General features: G+C 36.7%; 1 protein-coding gene across 3 annotated transcripts; it reads left to right on the top strand.

Annotated features, from left to right (window-relative positions):
• Nucleotides 1–253: 253 nt before the first annotated feature.
• Nucleotides 254–24104, top strand: LOC114097445 (zinc finger protein 260). Of its 3 annotated transcripts, none has more exons than XR_011705369.1 (4): nucleotides 254–708; nucleotides 1780–1844; nucleotides 3314–3527; nucleotides 3777–7227. XR_011705369.1 is itself a non-coding variant. In XM_071605043.1 (4 exons), the coding sequence occupies exon 4, from the start codon at nucleotides 19024–19026 to the stop codon at nucleotides 20251–20253; it is 1230 nt and encodes a 409-aa protein (XP_071461144.1). In that variant the 5' UTR covers nucleotides 254–708; nucleotides 1780–1844; nucleotides 3314–3527; nucleotides 18435–19023; the 3' UTR covers nucleotides 20254–24104. The 3 variants fall into 3 exon arrangements, 2 of the variants coding, with proteins under 2 accessions (XP_071461144.1, XP_071461145.1); XM_071605043.1 differs by lacking the exon at nucleotides 3777–7227 and adding an exon at nucleotides 18435–24104; XM_071605044.1 differs by lacking the exons at nucleotides 3314–3527; nucleotides 3777–7227 and adding an exon at nucleotides 18435–24104.

The following is a 24104-nucleotide window of genomic DNA, read 5'->3' as shown; positions in this document are numbered from 1 at the left end:
GCCACGCTGGGGGAAAATAAATAAATAAATATCACACCACTTCACAACAGCTCATCTCGCATTCACCCAACAGGCTTTAAGGCTCGTTCTAAATCCCCGCCCCGGGCTGTAAACTCCATCTTTGGCCTCCCCAGGAACGCGTCGGCTTGCAACTGCAGAGAACGGTTCAGACACTAAGGCTCGCGCGAGGAGGGGCAGGGGCCAAGGGCCCAGCGCCCTCTGGGAAATGTAGTTCGGAGCCGCGCCGCGAAAGACGTGAGGGCGCCAGCCTCGAGCCGTCCAGGGAGTTGCTACATCACCGAACTGCGCCTGGAAGACCCCAGGAGCCCCTTCTTAATGTTGGACCACCCTGTCCGAGCTGCGCTTATTGTTGGGACACCACTGCCCTCTCCCGGAGGTAAACGCAGGTAGAATTAGCTGAGTCCTGAGACTCGGTCTGCTTACACCCCGCCACCGGGGAGACAGTCCCACAAGCTCTGGCAGAAAGAGTTCGCGGAAAAGGCTACTCGAACCACCGAAACTAATGGGAAATGTAATCCACGGTTTAAAAAAAAAAAAAAAAAGGCAGACGACCCGCCAAAATCGGTTGGTCCTGGCGGGTTCAGAGCCCGGCGTGGCGGAGCCCAGGGGCCCTCTGGGAACGCTAACCCGCCTCAGGAGTGCGCAGGCGCAGAACTTCTGGCTCGCCATCGTCGTCTTTGTCTGCTGGTGAGTTTGGTTTCGGCCTGGTAGGACCTGGGTTTCTAAGTCCTGAACCCGGCCAGGGAGGCTTTTGGGGAGGGTTCGCAGCGCCTGCGAAGGGCCTGGGGAGGCTGAAGTGACAGATGTCGCCTCCTGTGACTTGCTGAGTTCAGAGCTTTTGCGGATGGGGGCAGGGGGAACTGGAGGAATCTGGGATGTATTTGAGGGTGGGTGACCAAGGGTGTGAGGGTTAGTTTGGGGTTGCAGAGTTGGAAATAGTTCCAAGTTCGTGAGGATGAAAATTAACCGCTAATCCTCCCTATTCTCGTTTCTAAAACAATAAAGGTGCGCTTTTCTGGAAAATAAGAAAGGGAAAGGGCTAAGGAACTAAGTTGGTAATTTTAAAAGTGTCATATAAAAACAGACCCATTGTGGAGTAGAAGATGAAATCAACATTACCTTTTTAAAAAAGAAAAAAATATTTCAGAATAATGTGCTGTTGGGTGCTTAGATTCCTAGTAAGAATTTCTTAATACTTTGGAGAAACTTTGGTAGACCTGCTTTGAGAAGTCTTGAATTAAGGAATAACTTTAAAAGGTAGTTTGCACAGCACAGAATTGGAAAGCTAGTTGTCCTGCCTTTAGTGAAGAAAGGTCAAGGAACCTGTTTAAAGACTCCCTAGTTTGTCGCAAAGGGCAGGGAAGTCTTGAGTCCTAACCAGTTTTTCCCCATACCAAATGACCTATGTAAATGTAGTGAAACAAATTTTCTTCTACCCACAGTCTCAATTAAATGAAAAAGTACCAGGGTACAAAAACTCTTAAAGAAACAATAGTTTTGAAATATTAAAAAACTAGTAAAAGCTATAAAGAAGGCAGGTCTTATTTCTCCTTGTCCATCTGTTATTGGTGTTCCTACATTTTTGGCCTTGGTCATCTTTTTCACCTCAAAGTACTTAATCAGCAGCAACAATTCCAGTATTAGGGGTCCATTTTTATGCACAGGAATTTCAGAGTCTTTACATCCAAAATATTTTACTGATATCTGCCTCTTACAATCTGCCTCCATTCATTCTCCCTTTTGTATTCTCTGTTTCAGCACTCATAGCACTGTCAAGCCAGGTTTTAAGGCTCTCACCATCTGAGTAGGAGAAAAGCCCCTGAGTAAGTTTGACCTTTTTCTCTGTCATAACCCATTAAAAACTGAAAATCAAGTTTTCTTCATAACATATACTAGATAAATGTATTTGCTGAATCAGTGAATGGGCATATAATTATGGGACACTTACTACATTTAATTTCTCCTAGGGTAAACTAACCTAATAAAACTTAGGCCTCTAAAATTTTTAAGAGCTCTGAGCTATGAATACTATCAGAATAATTTCCTTAATATTTTGTCCATATTGCTCAAGGTTGATGACTTCACATTTATAAGAGAAATGTTGTTAATGGTACCCCAAAATTTGATTTCAATCAAGAGCAAGGCCTGGGGTGATACCTGCTTAATATTGTTGAGAGGGCTGTAGCTCAGTGGTAGAGTGCTTGCGTAGCACATGTGGGGCACTGGGTTTGATCCTTAGAACCAAATAATAAATAAATGAATAAAGGTATTGTGTCCATTTATAACTAAAAATATGTATATTTTTTTAAAAACCTGTTGAGGTTGTGATTCTGAAGACTATGATAACTCAGACTCATAGTTTCTGAAAATAAGTTATCTTCTGTTTTCCATATCTGAAATATGTAGAGCCTTGTTTTATATTATACAACTAGGGATTGAACCAGGGGTGCTTATCACTGAGCTACATATCCAGACTTTTTTACTTTTTATTTTGAAATAATGTCTAAGTTGCTGAAGGTCTCGCTGAGTTGCTAATCCTGACTTGGAATCCTCCTAAATCGCTGGGATTATAGATGTGCACTACCATACCCCCAGCCCTTTTTATTTTTTGAGACAGGGACTCCCTAAATTGCCCATACTGGCCTTTAACTTGTTATCTTCCAGGTTCATCCTCCCAAGTAGCTGGATTGCAGGCATGTGCCATCACACCCAGCATATGTGGAACTTTTTAAAATGGAATAATGGGTTTAGCCTGAGATGGAAATTATAAGTACTTTTAATATGTATACGTGCCCAAGCCTTATCATAATGTGTTAGTCAGCTTTCATTGCTGTGACTAAAATATTTGACAAGAATAACTTAGAGGAGGAGAAGTTTTATTTTAGTTCATGGTTTCAAAGGTTCAGTTCATGGTGGCCTTATTCTAATGATCTGGGCCCACGGTGAGGTAGAACATCATGGGGGAAGGGCATGGTAGAGGAAATCCTGCTCTGCCCTTGGCACCTAGGAAACAGGGCATGATGAGCCGTGAGTGAAAAATATAATCCCTAAGGACAGTCTACCAGTGACCTATCTCTTCCAGCCACATCCCACATGCCTACAGTTAACTACCCAGTATAGTAATCCTTTCAAGTTATTAATCCATTGAGTGGATTAATTCACTGATTAGGCTACGGCTCTCATAATCTAATCATTTTACCTCTGAACATTTCTGCATTGTCTATCACAAGGGCTTATTGGGGGGAGTGGTCACTTCATAGCCAAACCATAGTAACCTTGTTATCTATTGCAGGCCAGATATTTCATGAATCTCCAGGAGCTGCATTCTCTTTATCTTTGAAAACCTTTGAGGATTTTAAGAACTCAGCTTGAATTCTAGCATGCTGCTTTGACTCCCAACCATAATCGCAGATTCTGTGTCACTTTGTCTCTTTACAAGTTTAAAGTCACCAGTTAAAACAAAAAGATCAATGGATAATCGAGAAGAAATATAAAGAGTTCTCTAGGTGAGTGAGAACCTGGCAGTTATGAATCAGATAAAGGCTCATTATAGTTATTCAGGGAGGGTTTCCAGATTCTTTGCTTCCTTTTGCTCGGATTCTAGAAGATTTGTTGCCTCTCTAACCTCTAATTTAGAGACTAGTCTCTCAATTATAGCCTTAATTTTATGATTTTTTTTGTTGTTGTTGTTATTGAATTCAGGGGCACTCGACCACTGAGCCACATCCCCAGCCTCATTTTGTATTTTTATTTAGAGACAGGGTCTCATTGAGTTGCAAGTGCCTCAAGTCTGGCTTTGAACTCGACAATCCTCCCGTCTCAGCCTCTCCAGCCACTGGGATTACAAGCGTGCACCACCACCCGCGGCCAATTTTCTTGAGTTTTATAGCCTCTGTCATACTTGTTCTCCTTTCACTGACACTCTCCATTTTTCACTTTTCTTTGGTTACTGAGACTCATTTCCTTAAGCATTCAGTTCTTCAAAAACTAGTGTGTAGGGCTGGTTTGTGGCTCAGTGGTAGAGCACTCACCTAGCACATGCGAGGCTCTGGGTTCAATCCTCAGCACCACATAAAAATAAATAAAATAGAGATGTTGTGTCCAACTATAACTAAAAAATAAATATTAAAAAAATAAAAAGTTATTGTGTCCATGTACAACTAAAAATATTTTTAATAAAAACTAGTGTGTAGATACTTTTCTTTACAATTTAACTGCTGTCTTTTTGCCCTCCTTTCACTGTTCAATGCCTCAGAATTGAATTTTATCCCATTAGTTTCATTTCCTTTTGTCTTCCTACTTGGAGTCATTATAGTTTAACATTTCCTTGCTTCTTGACTTTTAATAATATTACAACTTTGGAACTTATTACTAATCCTACTAGATCATTTCTCTGCTACTTTTAAGAAGAAATAATATAATTCTTAAAATTTAATACATACACTTGATAGGAAGTTCAGAGTATGTCTCCTTATTTATAGCCCCTCGACTCTCTGTAAGTATAGAAGAAGGCTTCTAGGTAGAGCAGTGAGTGACCTGATTTATTACTGTGACTGCTCTGTTGAGAATTGTGAAGACATAAAAGCAAAAGTAGCAAGACCAATGAGGAACCTAGTAAATAATCTAGACAAGATATAATGTGGCTTAGGCCTTGGTGGTCCCAATAAGGAGGTGAGACATGGCCAGATTTGGGACATATTTTGAAGATACAGCCAAAAAGAAATGATAGTATAATGAATGTATGATCTGAGAAAAAGAGAAGTATGCCTGAGAAACTGGGAGATTAGGTTGCTATTTAAAGATAGAAGAATTCAGGAGCAATTGGTTCGGGGAAGTAAACTAAATACCTAGTAGACATCCAACTAGAGATGTTGAGAAGGAGTTAAATATGTGAATCAGTTGTTAAAGAGAGGTACAGATCACTAATTAACATTTGTTAGGCATCTCTGAGACAGTGGGTAAAGCAGTGAGACAGGACTAATAAGTGTACTAATTATGTAAAGCTAAGTGACTACAATGAACCTTAACTATACTAGTTTAAGGAATGCAGGAGTTGATTTCTTGTCATATAACAGTCATGTGGTAAATTGTACAGATTTGTATGGTATCTTTGGTCTTTGAGGTCCTTTAAGGATTAGGGGTCCTTCTAGGTTGCCTAGTGAATAATTGTGATTAGAGCTGTTTTAACAATGCCATTTGTTTGTTTTTGTTTATTATTGTTTTTGGGGTTTTTTTGGTACTGAGGATTGAACCCAGGGGCACTTAACCACTGAGCTATATCCCCATCCCTTTTTATATTTTAGAGACAGGGTCTCACAGAGTTGCTTAGGGCCTCTCTAACTTGCTGAGGCTGACTTTGAATTTACAGTCCTCCTTCCTTGTCCTCCCAAGCTGCTGGGATTACAGGCGTGCACAACCGTGCCTGGCAACAGAGACAGTTGGAAAAGAGAGGACACACTGAGAACAGGGAGATAGCAAACTTTCTGTAAAGAGCCAGACAATAAGTGTTTTAGACTTTGTAAGCCATGGGGTTACTGTTAAAACTACCCAGCTCAGGCATTGTAGCACTGAAGTAGTCATAGACAATAAGAAAATGAATGAATTTGGGTATGTTCTAGTAAAACTCTTTATAAAATAGGTAGTGTGGTTTCTTCCCCAACCCATTTTAATAGGTCATCATTTACACAGGATACATTGAAGAGTTTGTTTTCCTTTAGAGCATTTTAATTGATATTTTGAAAATATTTTTTAAACCAGAAGAAAAATACTGTAGAAAGGACCATTTTACCTGGTACTCAGATAATGTTAGCTACTTCAGCCTCGTTACTTACAGTGTGAAAAATTCAGTTCTAATGTGTGTATGAAGGATGTTGATTGTAATGCCTATAACAATATGAGGGGCTTTAATTACAAAGGATAAGTAATCTTTTATTTTCTTATTAGGAATATAGTACATTAAGCCCTGATCTGTTGTATATCATATTTTCCCATATTAAGTAATTAGATATTTGGGAGGCTGAGGTAGGAGGATGATTGTAAGTTCTAAGCCAGCTATGAGATCCTGTCTCAAAATAAAAATGGCTGGGGTAATGTAGCTCAGTGATAGAGCACCTGTGGGTTAATTCCCAGCCCAGCCCCCGCCCCCCCCAAAAAAAGTAACTTGGGAAATTTAAAATCAATAGTAATATTATTACTATCTATTAAAACTTTAGTGAAGGAATTGGTTGTGGCTCATAGGTAGAGCGCTTGTCTAGCATGCATGAGTTACTGGGTTCGATCCTCAGCACCACGAAAAAATAAAATAAAGGTATTGTGTCCATCCACAACTAAAAAATAAAAGTTGCTGGTGGGACTGCAAATTGGTGCAGCCAATTTGGAAAGCAGTATGGAGATTCCTTGGAAAGCTGGGAATGGAACCACCATTTGACCCAGCTATTCCCCTTCTTGGACTATACCCAAAAGACCTAAAAAGAGCATACTACAGGGACACAGCCACATCAATGTTTATAGCAGCACAATTCACAATAGCTAGAATGTGGAACCAACCTAGATGCCCTTCAATAGATGAATGGATTAAAAAATGTGGCATTTATACACAATGGAATATTACTCAGCACTAAAAAATAACAAGATCATGGCATTTGCAGGCAAATGGATGGCATTAGAGCAGATTATGCTAAGTGAAATTATCCAATCCCTAAAAAACAAATGCCGAATGTCTTCTCTGATATAAGGGGGGTGACTCAAAATGGGATAGGGAGGAAGAGCATGAGAAGAAGACTACCACTAAATAGGGAAGAGAGGTGGGAGGGAAAAAGAGGGAGAAGGGGAGTTGCATGGAAGATGGAAGGAGAACCTCATTGTTATACAGAATACATATATGATGTTGTAATGAGAAAAAGAAAAAAAAAAGTGTGTCACATTAGATTGGATAGAGAGAAAGGATGAGAGAGAAGGGGAGGAGTCGGAAGGATAGGAAGGGCAGCAGAATAGAATAGACAACATGATTGATGTATGTACATTCCATGTATGTATTATATGTCAAAATACATTCTGCTGTCATGTATGACTAAAAAAAAAATAAAAATAAATCGTATGGTTAAAAAAATAAATAAATTATGTAAAAAAAATAAAATAAAAGTTAAAAAAAAAAATTTTGGTGAAATTCACATGTTAAGTCATCTCTGCCTTAGGGTTAATGAAATATAATTGTCTCTGTTCCTTTTCTTTTTGTTTACATTTTCAGTTTTAGAGGTAATTTTCACTAGGTTTTTGCTTTTATTTTTTTTTTCTCTTTTATTCTTTTATTCCTTTTTAAATTTTTCCCGAAGAATCAACTCATGAATTTTTTAAAATTTCTTTTTGTTAATTTTCTTTTTGTTGTTATATCTTCTTTAAATATTGGAAAGATTTATTCTAAAGGTTCTTCTCTAAGCATTTGCTCAAATATGTTCCATAGTTTCTACTGTACTTTGTTTTCATGAGTAATATTTGTCATTATTTTGAAGTTTATTAAAATATCCTTTTTAGCCAAAGAGTTTGTTAAACTCTTTTTTTCTTTTTCTTTTAAATTTATATATAGTGCTAAGAATTGAACCTAGTGCCTCATACTTGCTAGACAAGTGCTCTAGCACTGAGCTACAACCACAGCCCAAACTTACGTTTATTTGAGATAGGGTCCCTCTACATTGCTGAGGTTCCAGTTAAGTCGCTGAGGCTGGTTTTGAATTTAACGTCCTCTTGTCTCAGCTTCCCAGATTGTTGGGATTTAAGGTACATGTGACTGCCCCTGGCCTAAATCATTAGATCTTTAAAAAAAAAAAAAAAAGTTTTAATTTTTGTTTTGTAATTGCTGTTACTTTTTTAGTCAGAGTATTTTGCCTGTCCTTTTTTAGAATTGACCTAGTCCATAAGCCCTTTTTATTGTATTTTAATACAGGGTCTCCCTAAGTTGCCCAAGCTGACCTCAGACTTGCAATCCTCCTGCTTGACTCAGCCTCCCAGATCACTGGGATTATAGGCATGAACCATTGGACTTGGCTTATTTTTCTTTATATTCTTATTTTTTATATGTTCTTATACATTTGATTTCATAAATTGAGAGAAATTGTTTTCTCCATTATTATTTTTTTTTTAACAGGGTGTAATGGTGTTGCTACCATTTGTGTTTTTTGTTTGTTTTTTTTTAAAGAGAGAGAATTTTAATATTTATTTTTTAGTTTTTTGGCGGACACAACATCTTTGTTTGTATGTGGTGCTGAGGATCGAACCCGGGCCACACGCATGCCAGGTGAGCACGCTACCACTTGAGCCACATCCCCAGCCCCATTGTTTTCTCCATTATTAATGTGCTTTTGTATCTTCTTTATTTTATCTTCATTGTATATTATTTTCAGCATCTCTAATATATATTGTTTTAGATACGTGTCTTATGTAGCGAGAGGATAGGTGGATTTTGCAATATGAGGAATTGCTAAACACAGGCATGTAAATCATATTAAATACAGATTGTTTGGACCCCAACCTCAGATTTGTCTGACAGAAGAGATGTGGGATAGGGCCTGAGAATACTCTACATAGCTTATCATAGTGCTTTTTTATAGTCATATTTGCTCTAATTGCATTTATTGGCATGAACAATATGGCTGGTGTTGGTTCTTTTTGTTGTTATAATGCTGAGGATCAAACTCAGGGCCTCATGTCTGCTAGGCAAGTACTCTACCATGGAGCATCATCCCCAGCCCAGTTCTTTTATAAATTGTGTTTTATATTCTGTCCCATATTTATCTTTATAGAATCTTTTGACTCTGCTTGTTTTGAGCATGTCTTTTCTTCTGAAAAATCTGGAAAGCTTTCTGGGTTACCTACCTTTATTTTCATAAATTTTTTTAGACTTTTTAAAAATTTTTTAATTGTAGTTGGACACAATACCTTTATTTGTTTATTTTTATGTGGTGCTGAGGATTGAACCCAGGGCCTCGCCTGTGCTAGGCGAGCGCTCTACTGCTGAGCCTCAACCCCAGCCCCACATTTTTTTAGTCTTGATCCTTGATTTGTGGATTGAACTCAGGGCCTCAGAACCTCATCATACTAGGCAAGCACTCTACACCGGGCCACATTCCAGCCCCTAATCTTTGATTTATTTAAGCAATAGCTATTTACACTCCACTGGAGGTAATGGGGCTATTAGTATATTTTCAATCTTTTCTCTACCACAGTTGATGATTATAATTATTGTTTTATTTTAAGTAATATCATTTGCACCTTTTTCATGGGTTTGACATGAGCTTCATAGGTGGACGGGAGCTTCTTTGTACCTTTACTTTTGGTTCATCTAATAAGGTTCTATTCTTCATTTAACCTTGAGCTGCTTCTTTTTTATTTATTTATTTATTTATTTACTTACTTACTTAGTGGTACTAGAATTAGACCTAGGAGTATTCAACCGCTGAGCTACATTCCCAGCTATTTTTATTTTTTGAGAGTCTCACTGAATTGCCCAGACTGTCCTCATAATCCTATTGTATCAGCCCCCCAAGTAACTAGCATTACTGTACCCCACTTTGAGCTTCATTTTTATTAAGACATTCCTATTGCTTCTAGCCCGAACTCTCCAGTTTCTGCTTCCCATCACATATCATAGCTTCTGAGCAACTTGGATAGTAATTGTATAATAACTTATATTCATATTGTCATTTTGATGTCTGCCACATACATGAAACTCAGAGAAAAGGCAGCATTTTATCCTTCCTATCTGCAGTCTTGAGCATAAACTAGGTTATCATTAAATCATTCATGATTATTGTAGAGCACTAATGTAGAAGGATTTGCCTTTTCAACTTGAAATATAACTTACATAAAATAAGTCACCACCTTAAATATTTGATAAATTTTGCTAATTGTGTATAAACATACAACCAATGCTAAAATCAAGATATAGAACAGTTTTCCAAAGTGGCTATGCCATTTTTCATTATGACCAGCAATGTGAGAGTGTTGTGGTTGCTTTGCACTCTCACTTGGGTTGGCAGTCCTTTTAATTTTTTTTAATTGCGTGTGTATGTGCATTTTTTATTTATTTTTTATTCTAATTAATTGTACATGATAGTAGAATGCATTTTGACATTTTGTACACAGGTGGAGTACAACTTCTCATTCCTCAGGCTGTACATGGTTCAGAGTCACTCCAGTAGTGTAATCACACATATAGAGAGAGTAATAATGTCTGTCTCATTCTACCATCCTTACCATCCCCACAGTCCCACCCCTCCCCTCACTCCCCTCACCACCGTCACCACAAACAAAAGTTCTTTCATTCTTTCTCTTCTGTTAGATTGATTCCCAAGTTTAGTTTTTTGTTGTTGTTGTTTTGAGGCTCTTATGATGGGGTGGTTTTCCTAATTTCTCTTTCAGTAGATTCATCGCTTATGTATAGAAATGCATTTGATTTATGGGTATTAATTTTTATATCCTGCTACTTTACTGAATTCATTTATTAGTTCTAGAAGTTTTCTGGTAGATGTTTTTGGTCTTCTAAATATAGAATCATGTCATCTGAAAATAGTGATAGTTTGAGTTCTTTTCCTATAAGTGTCCCTTTAATTTCATTTGTCTGTCTGATTGCTCTAGCTAGAGTTTCAAGGACTGTGTTGAATAGAAGTGGTGAAAAAGGACATCCCTGTCTTGCCAGTTTTTAGAGAGAATGCTTTCAACTTTTCTCCATTTAGAATGATGTTGGCCATGGGCTTATTGTAGATAGCTTTTACAATATTGACATATGTTCCTACTATCCCTAGTTTCTCTGGTATTTTGAACATGAAGAGGTGTTGTATTTTGTCAAATGCTTTCTCTGCATCTTTTGAGATAATCATGTGATTCTTGTCTTTAAGTCTACTGATATAATATATTACGTTTATTGATTTCCATATGTTGAACTAACCTTGCATCCCTAGGATGAATCCCATTTGATCATAGTACACTATCTTTTTAATGTTTTTGTATGCAATTTGCCAGAATTTTTTTTTTTTTTTTTTTTTTTTTTTTGGTACCAGGGATTGAAATCAGGGCACTCAATCACTGAGCCACATCCCCATCCCTATTTTGTATTTTATTTAAAGACAGTGTCTCACTGAGTTTCTTAGCGCCTTGCTTTTGCTGAGACTGGCTTTGAAATCACAATCTTCCTGCCTCAGCCTCCCGAGCCACTGGGATTACAGGTATGTGTCACCACATGGGCCTTTATTAAGAATTTTTGGGGGGCTGGGGATGTGACTCAAGTGGTAGCATGCTCGCCTAGCATGCATGAGGCACTGGGTTCGATTCTCAGTACCACATAAAAATAAAATAAAGATATTGTGTCCACCTAAAACTAAAAAATAAAAATAAAAAATGGGGCTGGGATTGTGGCTCAGCCGTAGAACGCTCGCCTAGCACTGGCAGAACCCGGGTTCGATCCTCAGCACCACATAAAAAATAAAGGCATTGTGTTGTGACCATCTACACCTAAAACATAAATTTTTTGTTTCTTAAAAAGAATTTTGGGGTCTATGTTCTTCAGGGATATTGGTCTGAAGTTTTCTTGATGTGTCTTTGGTTTTGGCGTCAGGGTAATACTAGCTTCATAGAATGAGTTTGGAAGGGTTCCTTCTTTTTCTATTTCTAATTTGAGAAGTATCAGTATTTATTCTCCTCTGAAGGTCATGTAGAACTTGGCTGAGAATCCATCTGGTCCCAGGCTTTTCTTGATTGGGAGGCTTTTCATGTTGTCTTCTGTTTCCATGTTTGAAATTGATCTGTTTAAATTGTGTATGTCCTCCTGATTCAGTTTGGGCAAATCATATGCCTTTAGAAATTTTGTCCGTGTATTTGAGATTTTCTATTTTACTATTTTATTTGAGATTTTCTATTTTACTATGTAAATTTTCAAAGTAGTTTCTAATTATCTTCTGTATTTCAGTAGTGTCTGTCATGATATTTCCTTTTTCATCACAAATTTTAGCAATTTGATTTTTCTCTCTCCTTTTCCTTAGGGTGGCTAAGCATTTATCAATTTTATTAATTTTTTTAACAAACCAGCTTTTTTTTTGTGTGTGTTAATTTTTTCAATTGTTTCTTTTATTTCAATTTCATTGATTTCAGCCCTGATTTTGATTATTTCCTTGCCTTCTACTTTTGGAATTGGTTTGTTCTTCTTTTTCTAAGGCTTTAAGATGAAATGTCAGGTTGTTTATTTGTTGACTTTTTCTTCTTTTTTTTAATCTCCTCCCTGATGTCTTCTGTTATCCATGTGTCATTCAGTAGCTATTGTTTGGTCTCCAGGTGTTGAAGTAGCTTCTATTTTTTATTTTATCATTGATTTCTAATTTTATTCCATTATGGTCTGATAGAATACAGTATAGAATCTCTGTTTTTTTATATTTGCTAAGACTTGCTTTGTGGAATAACATGGTTTATTTTAGAGAAGGATCTATTCACTGCTAAGAAAAAAATATATTCACTTGTTGATGAATGAAGTATTCTATATATGCTGGTTAAGTCTAAATTATTGGTTGTATTATTGAGTTCTATTGTGTATTTTTTGTTTGGAAGATCTATCCAGTGGTGAAAGAGGTATGTTAAAGTCACCCGGTATTATTGTGTTTTGGTATATTTTCTTAAAATTGGAGGAGGGTTTGTTTGATATATATGGATGCTGCATTGTTTGGGGGATCTATATTTATTATTATTGTGTCTTGTTGATGTATGATTCCCTAAGCAGTATGAATTGACCTTCTTTATCCCTTCTGACTAACTTTGGTTTGAAGTCTGCTTTATCTGATATGCACATGGAAACTCCTGCTTGTTTACATGGTCCATGTGAGTGATTGAGTGATGTGTTTTTTCCCATCCTTTTCCTAAGCAATGAGTCTGTTGAAGGCAGCATCTTGTTGGGTCTTTTTTTTTAAATCCAATATGCCAGTCTATGTCTTTTAACTAATGAGTTTAGGCCATTAACATTCAGGTTTATTATTGAAATATGGTTTGTATTCCCGGTCATTTTGGTTTATTTTTTTTTTTTAACTTGGTTTCTTCTTTGATTGGCTTTTCCTTTAGTGTAGTTCTTCCCTTTGCTGATGTTCCTCATTGTTTTTCATTTCCTCCTCATGGAATATTTGGCTGAGAATGTTCTGCAGTGCAGGCTTTCTTTTTGTAAATTCTTTTAAATTTTGTTTATCGCTTTGCTCCCCTTCCTCCATGCAGCCAGCCAGGGTTGGTTTGTGTATTTTTCTTTTCTTTTTTTTTTTTTTTTTAATATTTATTTATTTTTTTTAGTTTTCGGTGGATACAACATCTTGTTTGTATGTGGTGCTGAGGATTGAACCTGGGCCACACGCATGCCAGGCGAGCGTGCTACCGCTTGAGCCACATCCCCAGCCTGGTTTGTGTATTTTTCAAGATTAAAGTTTTCCCAGCTTATGGCTTGCCCTTTCATTTTCTTCACTGTTTTTGAGGAGCATTAGTTTTGTTGTTGTTGTTTTGTAATGTTCTTCCATCTTTTTCTTTTATTTGTTCTAATTAGTTATACATGACAGTAGAGTGCATTTTGATTCATAGTACATAAATGGAGTGTAACTTTTTTGAGAGGGAGAGAGAGAATTTTTTTAATATTTATTTATTCTTTTTAGTTTTCGGTGGACACAACATCTTTAGTTTTACTTTTTTTTTTTTTTATGTGGTGCTGAGGATCGAACCCAGCGCCCTGCGCATGCCAGGCGAGCACACTACCGCTTGAGCCACATCCCCAGCCTGGAGTGTAATTTCTTATTCGTCTGGTTGTACATGATGTAGAATTGTACAGGTCGTGTAATCGTATATGCATTAGGGTAATAATGTCCAATTCATTCTACTATCATTCCTACCCCCATACCTCTGCCCCTCCCTTCATTTAGCTCTGAATTAGACCAAAATACCTCTGTTCTTCCCTGCCCCCATTGTGAATTAGCATCTGCATATCAGAGAAAACATTTAGCCTTTGGTTCTTGGGATTGGCTTATATCGCTTAGTATAATATTCTCCAGTTCTATCCGTTTAACAGCAAATGCTATAATTTCATTCTTCAAGGCTGAATAATATTCTATTGTGTATATATACCTCAGGTTTTGGGGGGGTGATATTTATTTTTTAGTTGTAGTTGGACACATTGCCTTTATTTTGTTTATTTTTATGTAGTGCTGAGGATTGAACCCAGGGCCTTACACAGGTTAGGCGAGTACTCTACTACTGAACCACAACCCCAGCCCTATACTTCAGTTTCTTTTTTTTTTTTTTTTTTTAGAGAGAGAGAGAGAGAGAGAGAGAATTTTTTTAATATCTATTTTTTAGTTTTCGGCGGACACAACATCTTTGTATGTGGTGCTGAGGATCGAACCCGGGCCACATGCGTGCCAGGCGAGCGCACTACCGCTTGAGCCACATCCCCAGCCCCTACTTCAGTTTCTTTATCCATTCATCTGTTAAAAGGCACCATAGGTTGGTTCCATAGTTTAGCTATTGTGAATTGAGCTGCTATAAACATTGATGTGGCTGCCTCACTATAGTATGCTGATTTTAAGTCCTTTGGGTATAAACCTAGGAGTGGGTCAAATGGTGGTTCCATTCCAAGTTTTCTTAGGAATCTCCATATTGCTTTCCATAGTGGTTGCACCAATTTGCAGTCCCACCACCAATGTATGAGTGTACCTTTTTCCCCATGTCCTCGCCAACATTTATTGTTGCTTGTAATTCAGGAGCATTAGTTTTGAACTTTTGATGAAATCTATCATTTTTTTTCTTTTACTTTAATAGTTGTAGTGTTTTAGATCCATGATTTGTTTTAAATGAATTTTCACTTATGATATGTGAATGGGTTGAGGCCATTTTTTTCTCTAAATTATGAAAGTTAAAGCATTAATATGAGTGACAGTGCATTTACCAGACTCAGTTCTTAAAATGGTTTATGAGAAAATAAGCATAAAATTCTGACAGAAAGATCGGGATGATGTTGAAGAATGAAAAACAAATGTTTTGGGAGAGAGCAAGAAAAAGGCTCTTTACAGAAGAGTTGGGTATCCATATATCAGGCCTGCTGAAAGCAAACAGATGAAAACAGAAATTGATGCTAATGACAGTTTTTACACAGAAATGATAATATTGATAATTAAAACACTATAGTAACCAGGTTTAAATGCAAAAATAGTTTTTTGGGTCTATTTCTTTGGTGAGGGTAGATCATTAATTATATATATACTATGTTGATTAGCACATGTGAGCCTCAAATTGCAACTACATAAAAAAAAGCACAGTCTCTAGATACAGTTATAGATGGGTTCAATTTCAAGGTCTTCAAGTCCAACTCTGTAGGTATAATGAGTAGGAGCTTTAAAGTCAACTGGGATTACAGTGCCCAGCCAAGGTAGATTCCTTTTAAATGGAATGTTCTTTGTACTTAGTGGGCCTGTTCAATACATAGATTCAATCTGTAATTCTGAAAGATTTTCTTATATTCTTTGAAAATTTCCTGCATTCATTTAAATTTTTTTTAATTATAGATGGACACAATACCTTTATTTTATTTTATTTATATGCAGTGCTGAGAATTGAACCCAGTGTCTTACACATGCTAGGCAAGCGCTCTACCACTGAGCCACAATCCCAGCCCCCTGCATTCATTTTTGTTCAAATGTCCTTTCTACTCTTAATAGTTGTTGGACCATCCAATCATTACTCTCTTTATTCCTTTCATTACAGAGCTGGGCCTTCCATGAAATTGAGGCAGTGTAATGGCCCCTCTTCAAACCTTGATTTTTGCAAGTATGCCAGAAAGATTTCAGACATATCACTCAGTGTAACAGGCATGGTTCTTTAGAAGGGATAGGAAAGGGAGCTGGGTGTGGTGGTGCACACCTGTAATCTCAGCAACTCAGAAGGCTAAGGCAGAAGGATTGTTAGTTTGAGGCCAGCCTCAGCAAAGAGGCCCTAAGCAATTTAGTGAAACTCTATCTCAAAATAAAAAGTAAAAAAAGGGGGGGGAGCTGTGTATACAGCTCAGTTGTAAAGTGCCCCTGGGTTCAATCCCAAGTATTTTCTCCCTCCTCTCACAATAAAAAGGCTCCCCAGAGTTAACATATCCTGCCCACTAAGCTAGACAGGGCTGTAGGTAAATTGCTTTTCAAAGTGAAAGCATAGCCAGGCATGGGTGGTGCATACCTGTAATCCCAGCAGCTGGAGAGACTGAGGCAAAGAGATTGTCAAGTTCAAAGCCAGCCTTGACAACTGAATGAGAGCCTAAGCAATTTCTCAAGACCCTGTCTCAAATGCAACAGGTGGGGCCTGGAGATGAAGCTTTAGTGATAAAGTGTCCCTTGGTTCATTTCCCAGTACTCCCCCCATCACCAAAAAAGCAAAAGTATTTGGGGGCGGGGTCAGCACAGTGAGCCCAGTTTGTAGAATTATTCCCTTAACCTCATATCATGCTCCCATCACTCATGTCTATCTATCCCTATTACTTTCTGCCTTTTCTTCCATTCTTTCTCTTTTTATTCCAGGAGATTTCCTAACCTTTTTTTTTTTTTTTCCAATGCATTAAACTTTTAAAGTTAATTTCCAAAGGCACTTCTTTTTAGAACCCTGTTAATATTTCATTGCTATAATAATCTTCTTTTGCTTCTCTTGGCTTTTTGTGATATGAATTGTAATGTTTAATTTTTTCAGTACTGAGGACTGAATCCAGGGCCTCATGCATGCTAGGCAAGAGCTCTGTCACTGAGCTACATAGCCCAATTATATTGTGAGCTTCACTGTGCAGCAATCAGTTAGGAATCTAGGTGTTGTTTTTTGTTTTTGTTTTTTTAATTTAAAATAACTTTTCCCACCAGGGGGCTGAGATTGTGGCTCAGTGGTAGAACGTTTGCCTAGCACGTGCGGGGCCCTGGGTTTGATCCTCAGCATCACATAAAAATAAATTTAAAAATAAAATTATAAAAAAAAATTTTTATTGTTTTTTAGACATTGATGGACCTTTATTTTATTCATTTATTTATATGTGATGCTGAGAATCAAACCCAGGGCCCCACACATGCTAGGCAAGTGCTCTACCCCTGAGCCACAAACCCCCAATCCCTCTAGGGTTTTTTTTTTTTTTATATATATATATATATATATTACTCCAAATAGTGTCTATAAGTATTCTCGTGGATGATTCTTCTTTTTAAATTATTTTGTTGGGGTTTCATTAGTTGTAGTTGGACTTAATGCCTTTTTTTTTTTTTATTTACTTATTTTTGAATATTTTTTTAGTTGTTTTTTTTTTTAAGACAGAGAGGAGAGAGTTTTTGTTTTTTTTGGTGTTTTTTTTTTAAAGAGAGAGAGAGGAGAGAGAGAGAGAATTTTTTAATATTTATTTTTTAGTTTTCGGCTGACACAACATCTTTGTTTGTATGTGGTGCTGAGGATCGAACCCGGGCCACACGCATGCCAGGTGAGCGCGCTACCGCTTGAGCCACATCCCCAGCCCTTTTTTAGTTGTTGATAGACCTTTATTTTATTTACTTATTTATATATGGTACTGAGAATCGAACCCAGTGTCATCTCACACATGCTAGGCAAGCACTCTACAGCTGAGCCACAACTTCAGCCCCTATTTTATTTATTTTTTATGTGTTGCTGAGGGTCGAACCCAGTGCCTCATGCATGCTAGGCAAACACTCTACTGCTGAGCCATAACCCCAACCTTGGATTATCCTTTTTTCAGAAAAGAATCCATTCATCTGTAGATACCTGGCAACCACCAACGTTGTGGGAATCCAGCCTATTCTATATGTAAACATTTACTCGTCCCCTTGAGTTGTAGTTCTCCATTTCCTTTCCTTCTAGAATTCCACAATACTTTGTTCACTTCGGGGTCTCAAGCTTTTAGTTTTTGTATTTGCCTACCTTCACCTTTTTTTTTTTTTAATTTTAGTGGAATTTCATTAAGATGTAGAAATAAATGCCTTATTTATATTCTCTCTGTTCATTTTATGTTTTGCTCTTATCCTACATTCTTCCAATCTTCTATTTGCCCTTCATTGTAAGCCTAGTTTTTACATTTTCTCTTATTTTACTGTTCATGGTGTGTGTAGGGTTATATTTAAAAGTAAAGATGTATATACCTATGAATGTTATATGTGTTTGAACTTTTATACTGATGACTACTCTGGAATAGTCTATTTTAAAAGCACTTTTCTAAAATTATATTAATGATTGTGGGAAAATTCACTATGCTTTCACTTTGAAAAGCAATTTACCTAGTTAGTGATGTTGTTGATAATGATAAGCTAATTTATTAGATGCTTACTACATGCCAGGCACAGGCACTTGTTAACTGTTTTTCCATGATGATTTTTTTTTTTTTTTAGAATAAACCTGAGAAGTTTATAAACAAATAAAGATACAACGTGAAAGACTTGAGAGTAAAGTCTCATTGTTCTCTGTGAAAATATAGACTGAGGAAACAAAATAGTATTTCCTTGGAGCACAGCATTGATTCTTCAAGACTACACTTCTGTGTATGGGACTCAGTTTAAGAATTTGAAACATAATTTATGCTTAAATATGCAAGAAGCAGTATAAGAAAGAACCATTGACTTAGGGTTGTGGCTCAGTTGTAGAGTGCTTGCCTAGCATGCATGAGGCACTGGGTTCAATCCTCAGCAACACATAAAAATAAAATAAAAATATGGTATCCTCCTAAAACTAAAAAAAAAAGAAAGAAAGAAAGAACCATTAATACAAAGAGAATGCTATATCTCATTCCTTTTTATAATCATCTCATCTCAGGATATATCAGTGTGAGAAAAATCTCCCATCATTAGCTCAAATTTGTTAGATACCTGAGAATACTGAAAAGAAATCACACAAGTTTAGTGAAACGTGGAAAAGCTTTCATCCTTACTGCATTTCAGTAGCTACAAGGAAAAAGGGAAACCTAGGAGAATTGTCCTGTGCATGACAGGAATGTTGGAAAGTCTTCAGCCTGATTCAGATCTACTTCAGCATGATGAAATTCATACTGATCAGAAACCTTACGAGTGTAAAAAAAACTTTAGCCTGAAAGAAAACTTGATAGAGCAAAGGAACATGCATACTGGAGAAAAATCACATGAATGTACTGAATGTGGTAAAGTGTTCTCTCGGGTCTCATCACTTACTCTACATTTGAAAAGTCATACAGGAAAGAAATCCTATAAGTGTAATAAGTGTGGAAAAGCCTTTGGCCAGAAGAGAAACTTCCTTTCTCATCAGAAACATCATACTGGAGAAAAATCTTATGAAAGTGGGAAAACTTCTATTAAGATGCCAATCCTCATTAAACACCAGAGAAATCATTCAGGAAACAAACCATATGCATGTAAGGAATGTGGCAAAGCTTTTAATGGAAAATCATATCTCAGTGAGCATGAGAAAATTCATACTGGAGAAAAACCTTTTGAATGTAATCAATGTGGAAGGGCCTTCAGCCAGAAGCAGTACCTCATTAAACATCAGAACATCCATAGTGGAAAGAAACCCTTTAAATGTAATGAGTGTGGGAAAGCCTTTAGCCAGAAGGAAAACCTCATTATCCATCAGAGAATACATACTGGAGAGAAACCTTATGAATGTAAAGGGTGTGGGAAAGCTTTCATTCAGAAGTCAAGCCTCATTAGACACCAGAGAAGTCATACCGGAGAGAAACCATACAGTTGTAAGGAATGTGGAAAAGCCTTCAGTGGCAAATCAAATCTCACTGAGCATGAGAAAATTCATATTGGAGAGAAACCCTATAAATGTAATGAATGTGGAACAATCTTCAGGCAGAAGCAATACCTCATTAAACATCACAATATTCATACGGGAGAGAAACCCTATGAATGTAATAAATGTGGAAAAGCCTTTTCTCGAATCACATCACTTATTGTACATGTGAGAATCCATACAGGTGATAAACCATATGAATGTAAAATATGTGGGAAAGCCTTCTGTCAAAGCTCATCTCTTACTGTACATATGAGAAGCCACACAGGTGAGAAACCCTATGGTTGCAATGAATGTGGGAAAGCCTTTTCTCAGTTCTCAACTCTTGCTCTACACATGCGAATCCATACTGGTGAAAAACCTTATCAATGTAGCGAATGTGGGAAATCTTTCAGCCAGAAGTCACATCACATTAGACACCAGAGAATTCATACTCATTAAAGCTCTATGAAGGCCTTGGATATAGAAAAAACTCCATCAGAATTTATACTTAATAATATCAAAAAACTCATTTTACATTAAAGTGACACAAAATGTGGGAAATCCTGCAGCAACTCAAAATACAAAGATGTTTAATAAGAAGTAGCCAGGGCAAAAAGCTTCCACAATAAATATTATTGTACTTTTATGAGCATTCTTGTTGAGTTAGAATCCAGTTATGGAGACCAACTAGCATGTTTCTGGGAGTCCTATGAGATACATTAAGACAACTATATGAGAGAAAAGGACTTGAAATTGAGAGACAATTATTTTTTTGTTATGTGCTTTGCTATATGTGTACTTTGTAAAACTAATCATCAAAGTATTTGGTGTTGATGCAGTTGTAGAAAATTGAGGTTGGGGCAGAGTACTGAATCCATTAAGCCTGAATTTGTGGGTAATTGGTCATTCATAAAGGTGGCATCCCAAATTTAGGGATTATTTTAAAAATGATCTCAGGGTAATTGATTTCTTCATTTGGAAAAATAAGCGACCTCTGTCATTATTCATTAAAATATTTATTTATTATGAAATCCAAAACTATTGAATGCTGGAATGCAAAAAGCAAAACAATAATATAAATTTTATACAAGAGTGTTTTTAAAACCTTAGGGTAAGAAAGAATTTCTAAATTATATTCCAGAAGAATCAACAATTCTACTTTTAAATATATATACATATACCCAAAACACTAACACATGTACACAGGGAGTATAATGTGTCTGTTCATTGCAGCATGAAAAATGGTAGCCAGAAATCGGAAACAGATGTCTGTTGCTTGTGAAATAGATATATAAAATGTGATAGTCATAGAGTAGAATACTCTCTAGCAGTCAAGTACAAATTAAATTTGTATGTATATTAACAGTGAAAGATATGAAAAATCGTACAGAATGAAGAAAACTGAAGTGATGAATATATTGTAGAGATACCCTTGTGAATCTAAATAAAATCAACACTAACCAACCCCTGTACCTTAAGCGTTGGTTATAGATAAATGCTTTTTTGTGAAACTTTTTTTTTTCCTGTACCAGGAATTGATCCAAGGGGCATTTAACTACTGAGTCATATCCCCAGCCCTTTTCTGTATTTTGAGATATGGTCTTGCTAAGTTGCTTAGGGCCTCACTAAAGTGCTGAGGCTGACTTTGAATCCTCCTGTCTAAGCTTTCTCTGCTGCTGGGATTATAGGCATGAGTCACCATCATACCCAGGTTTGTATAAACAAACTATTAAGAGTTAATTGGAGCTAGAGAGGTCAGTGATAGAGTACTTGCCTATTATGTACAAAAGCCTGGGTTAGATCCCCAAGAGCACAGAAATAAATAAAATATTTTTTTTAAAGAGAGAGAATTTTTTAATATTTATTTTTCAGTTTTCGGCGGACACAACATCTTTGTTTGTATGTGGTGCTGAGGATCGAACCCGGGCCGCACGCATGCCAGTCGAGCACGCTACCGCTTGAGCCACATCTCCAGCCCCAGAAATAAATAAGGGGCTGGGGCTGTACCTCCGTAGCAAAGTACTTTCCTACCATGTGTGAGGCACTGGGTTCAATCCCTAGCACCACATAAAAATAAAGTATACTGTCCATCTACAACTACAAAAAAAATTCTTTAAAAATGAATCAGAAGGATATATAAACAGCCCCCAAAAATGGTTGCCTCTAGCATAAAGGAAAATGGAAAGGAAATGTGACCAGCATAATAAAGAACAATTTAGTTGTGTATCAAAATAATCTATTTCCCATTAAAAAGAAAGATTCTAAGTAAATGTAACAAAATGTTAGTTCTTTTTTTTGTTGCTGGGGTGGCTACTGGGGATTGAACTCCAGGGCACTCAACCACTGAGCCACATCCCCAGCCTTATTTTATATTTTATTTAAAGACAGGCTCTCACTGAGTTGCTGACCCTGGCTTTGAACTCAAAATTCTGCCTCAGCCAGCCTAGCTGCTCAGGCGTGTACCACCTCACCTGACTAATGTTAGTTAATTCTGAGTTGTGGTAATGTATGTATTCATTCTATTGTTTCTACTATTTTCTTAAGCAGGAAGGTGGTACCAGGTGTGGTAGTGCATGCCTGTAATCTCAGGAACTCAGGAAGCTGAGACAGGAGGATCACAATTTTGAGGCCAGGCTCAGCAATTTAGGCCCTAAGCAATTTAGTAAGACCCTGTCTCAAAATTAAAAAGTCAAAAAGGACTGGGGATGTTGCTCAGTGGTTAAGTGCCTCTGGTTCAATTCTTGGTACAAAAGAAAAAAAAAAATGGAAGGGTAAAGAAGCTGTACATGAAGTACATATGATAGAATTCTCCCTTATTTCTGGGGGATACATTCTAAAACCCCCAGTCAATGCCTGAAACTCTGAATGATGCTTAACATCTATACGTGTTAGGATTTTCCTCTACATAGCTAACATAAAAGTTTAATTTTTAAATTTAAGTGCCATAAGAGATTAACAATGATCTACTGTAGAGCACAGCAACCTCAGTGTATAATTTTTTTTTTTCTACTAACTTGAGAACTTTCACCTACAGCTTTGCTTTGGCATACCCAGGTTCCCATCATCACTACTCTTACATTATTAAGTAAAATAAGGTTTACTTAAACACAAACATTGGGATACCCAACAGTTATTCTGGTAACTGGAGATGCTACTAAGTGACTAATGGGTGGATAGTGTACACCACATGGATACACTGAATAAAGCAATGATTTACATCTGTGGACAAATGGAATGAGAGGACATGTAATATGCTACTGAGAACAGTGCTCAATCTACAACTTCTGAATTCTGGAATTTTTCATTTGATATTTTGAACAGTGGTTGAGCATGGGTAATGAACTGCAGAAAGTGAAACAGATAAGGAGGGGTGACTATATAATGGATTTTATTCTCAGTTCAATGCTAATATGTTCAAATATGAGATAACTTTTTAATATTGTGGTGACAACAAATGCAATTATTTGAATTAACTCAAGTCACATTAATCTGTACATTGTCTTTACTTCTGGAACAGGTTAGGTCACATACATTTAAGTATCCTACCATTCCGTTTATATTCTGAATTGGAATTAGTTTTTACTGAAACATCAAAAATTTTAATACCCTCACATTACCAACATTAGCATTAGAAATTAGACATTTTTTTAAATTTTAAAATTTTGGGGGCTGGGGTTGTGGCTTAGCAGTAGAGCTCTCACCTTGCATGTGAGAGGCCCTGGGTTCGATCCTCAGCACCACATAAAAATAAATGAATAAAATAAAGGTATTGTGTCCAACTACAACTAAAAAATATTTTTTAAAAGCATTTTTAAATTTTTAAGATACCATGTCACTCAATTTATTTTATTTTTTTGAGTTAACTCTTGGATTTCACCTTCAATTTTGACCTGCCACATAATTTTGTTTTTAGTTCTACCAGATACAGTCAGTCCCCACGTTTATTTCCTTGGGGAAAAGTGGTGCTGAAAAGGAAGCTTGTAAGTCAATATTTTTGCGAGGATTTTTGTTTACTTGATCCCTTTTCATGATAGCTTGCCAGAAAACTGTAAATAGTCTTTTTGAAGAGTGATAAAAATGAAAGTACACAGCAATTAAGCCTTAGACTAATTGCAGATATATTAATTTCTTTTAAATTTAACATAATAAAGTGATAATATTACTACAGTACTTCACTGGTTTTAACATCTTTGAAGGTTTGTCTTGAGATAAGATTGAAAATGGTAAGTATTGAGTTCTGAAATAATGTGCCCAAACAATACATGTATATCAACATGAATAAACTATTCTCTGTTTTCTTCCATTCCTTA

The sequence above is a fragment of the Marmota flaviventris genome, chromosome 18, assembly GCF_047511675.1.
Source record: "Marmota flaviventris isolate mMarFla1 chromosome 18, mMarFla1.hap1, whole genome shotgun sequence".
Lineage (NCBI taxonomy): Eukaryota > Metazoa > Chordata > Mammalia > Rodentia > Sciuridae > Marmota > Marmota flaviventris.
Note: the sequence above shows the minus strand (reverse complement) of the source record. Positions and strands in the feature narration are given on the sequence as shown.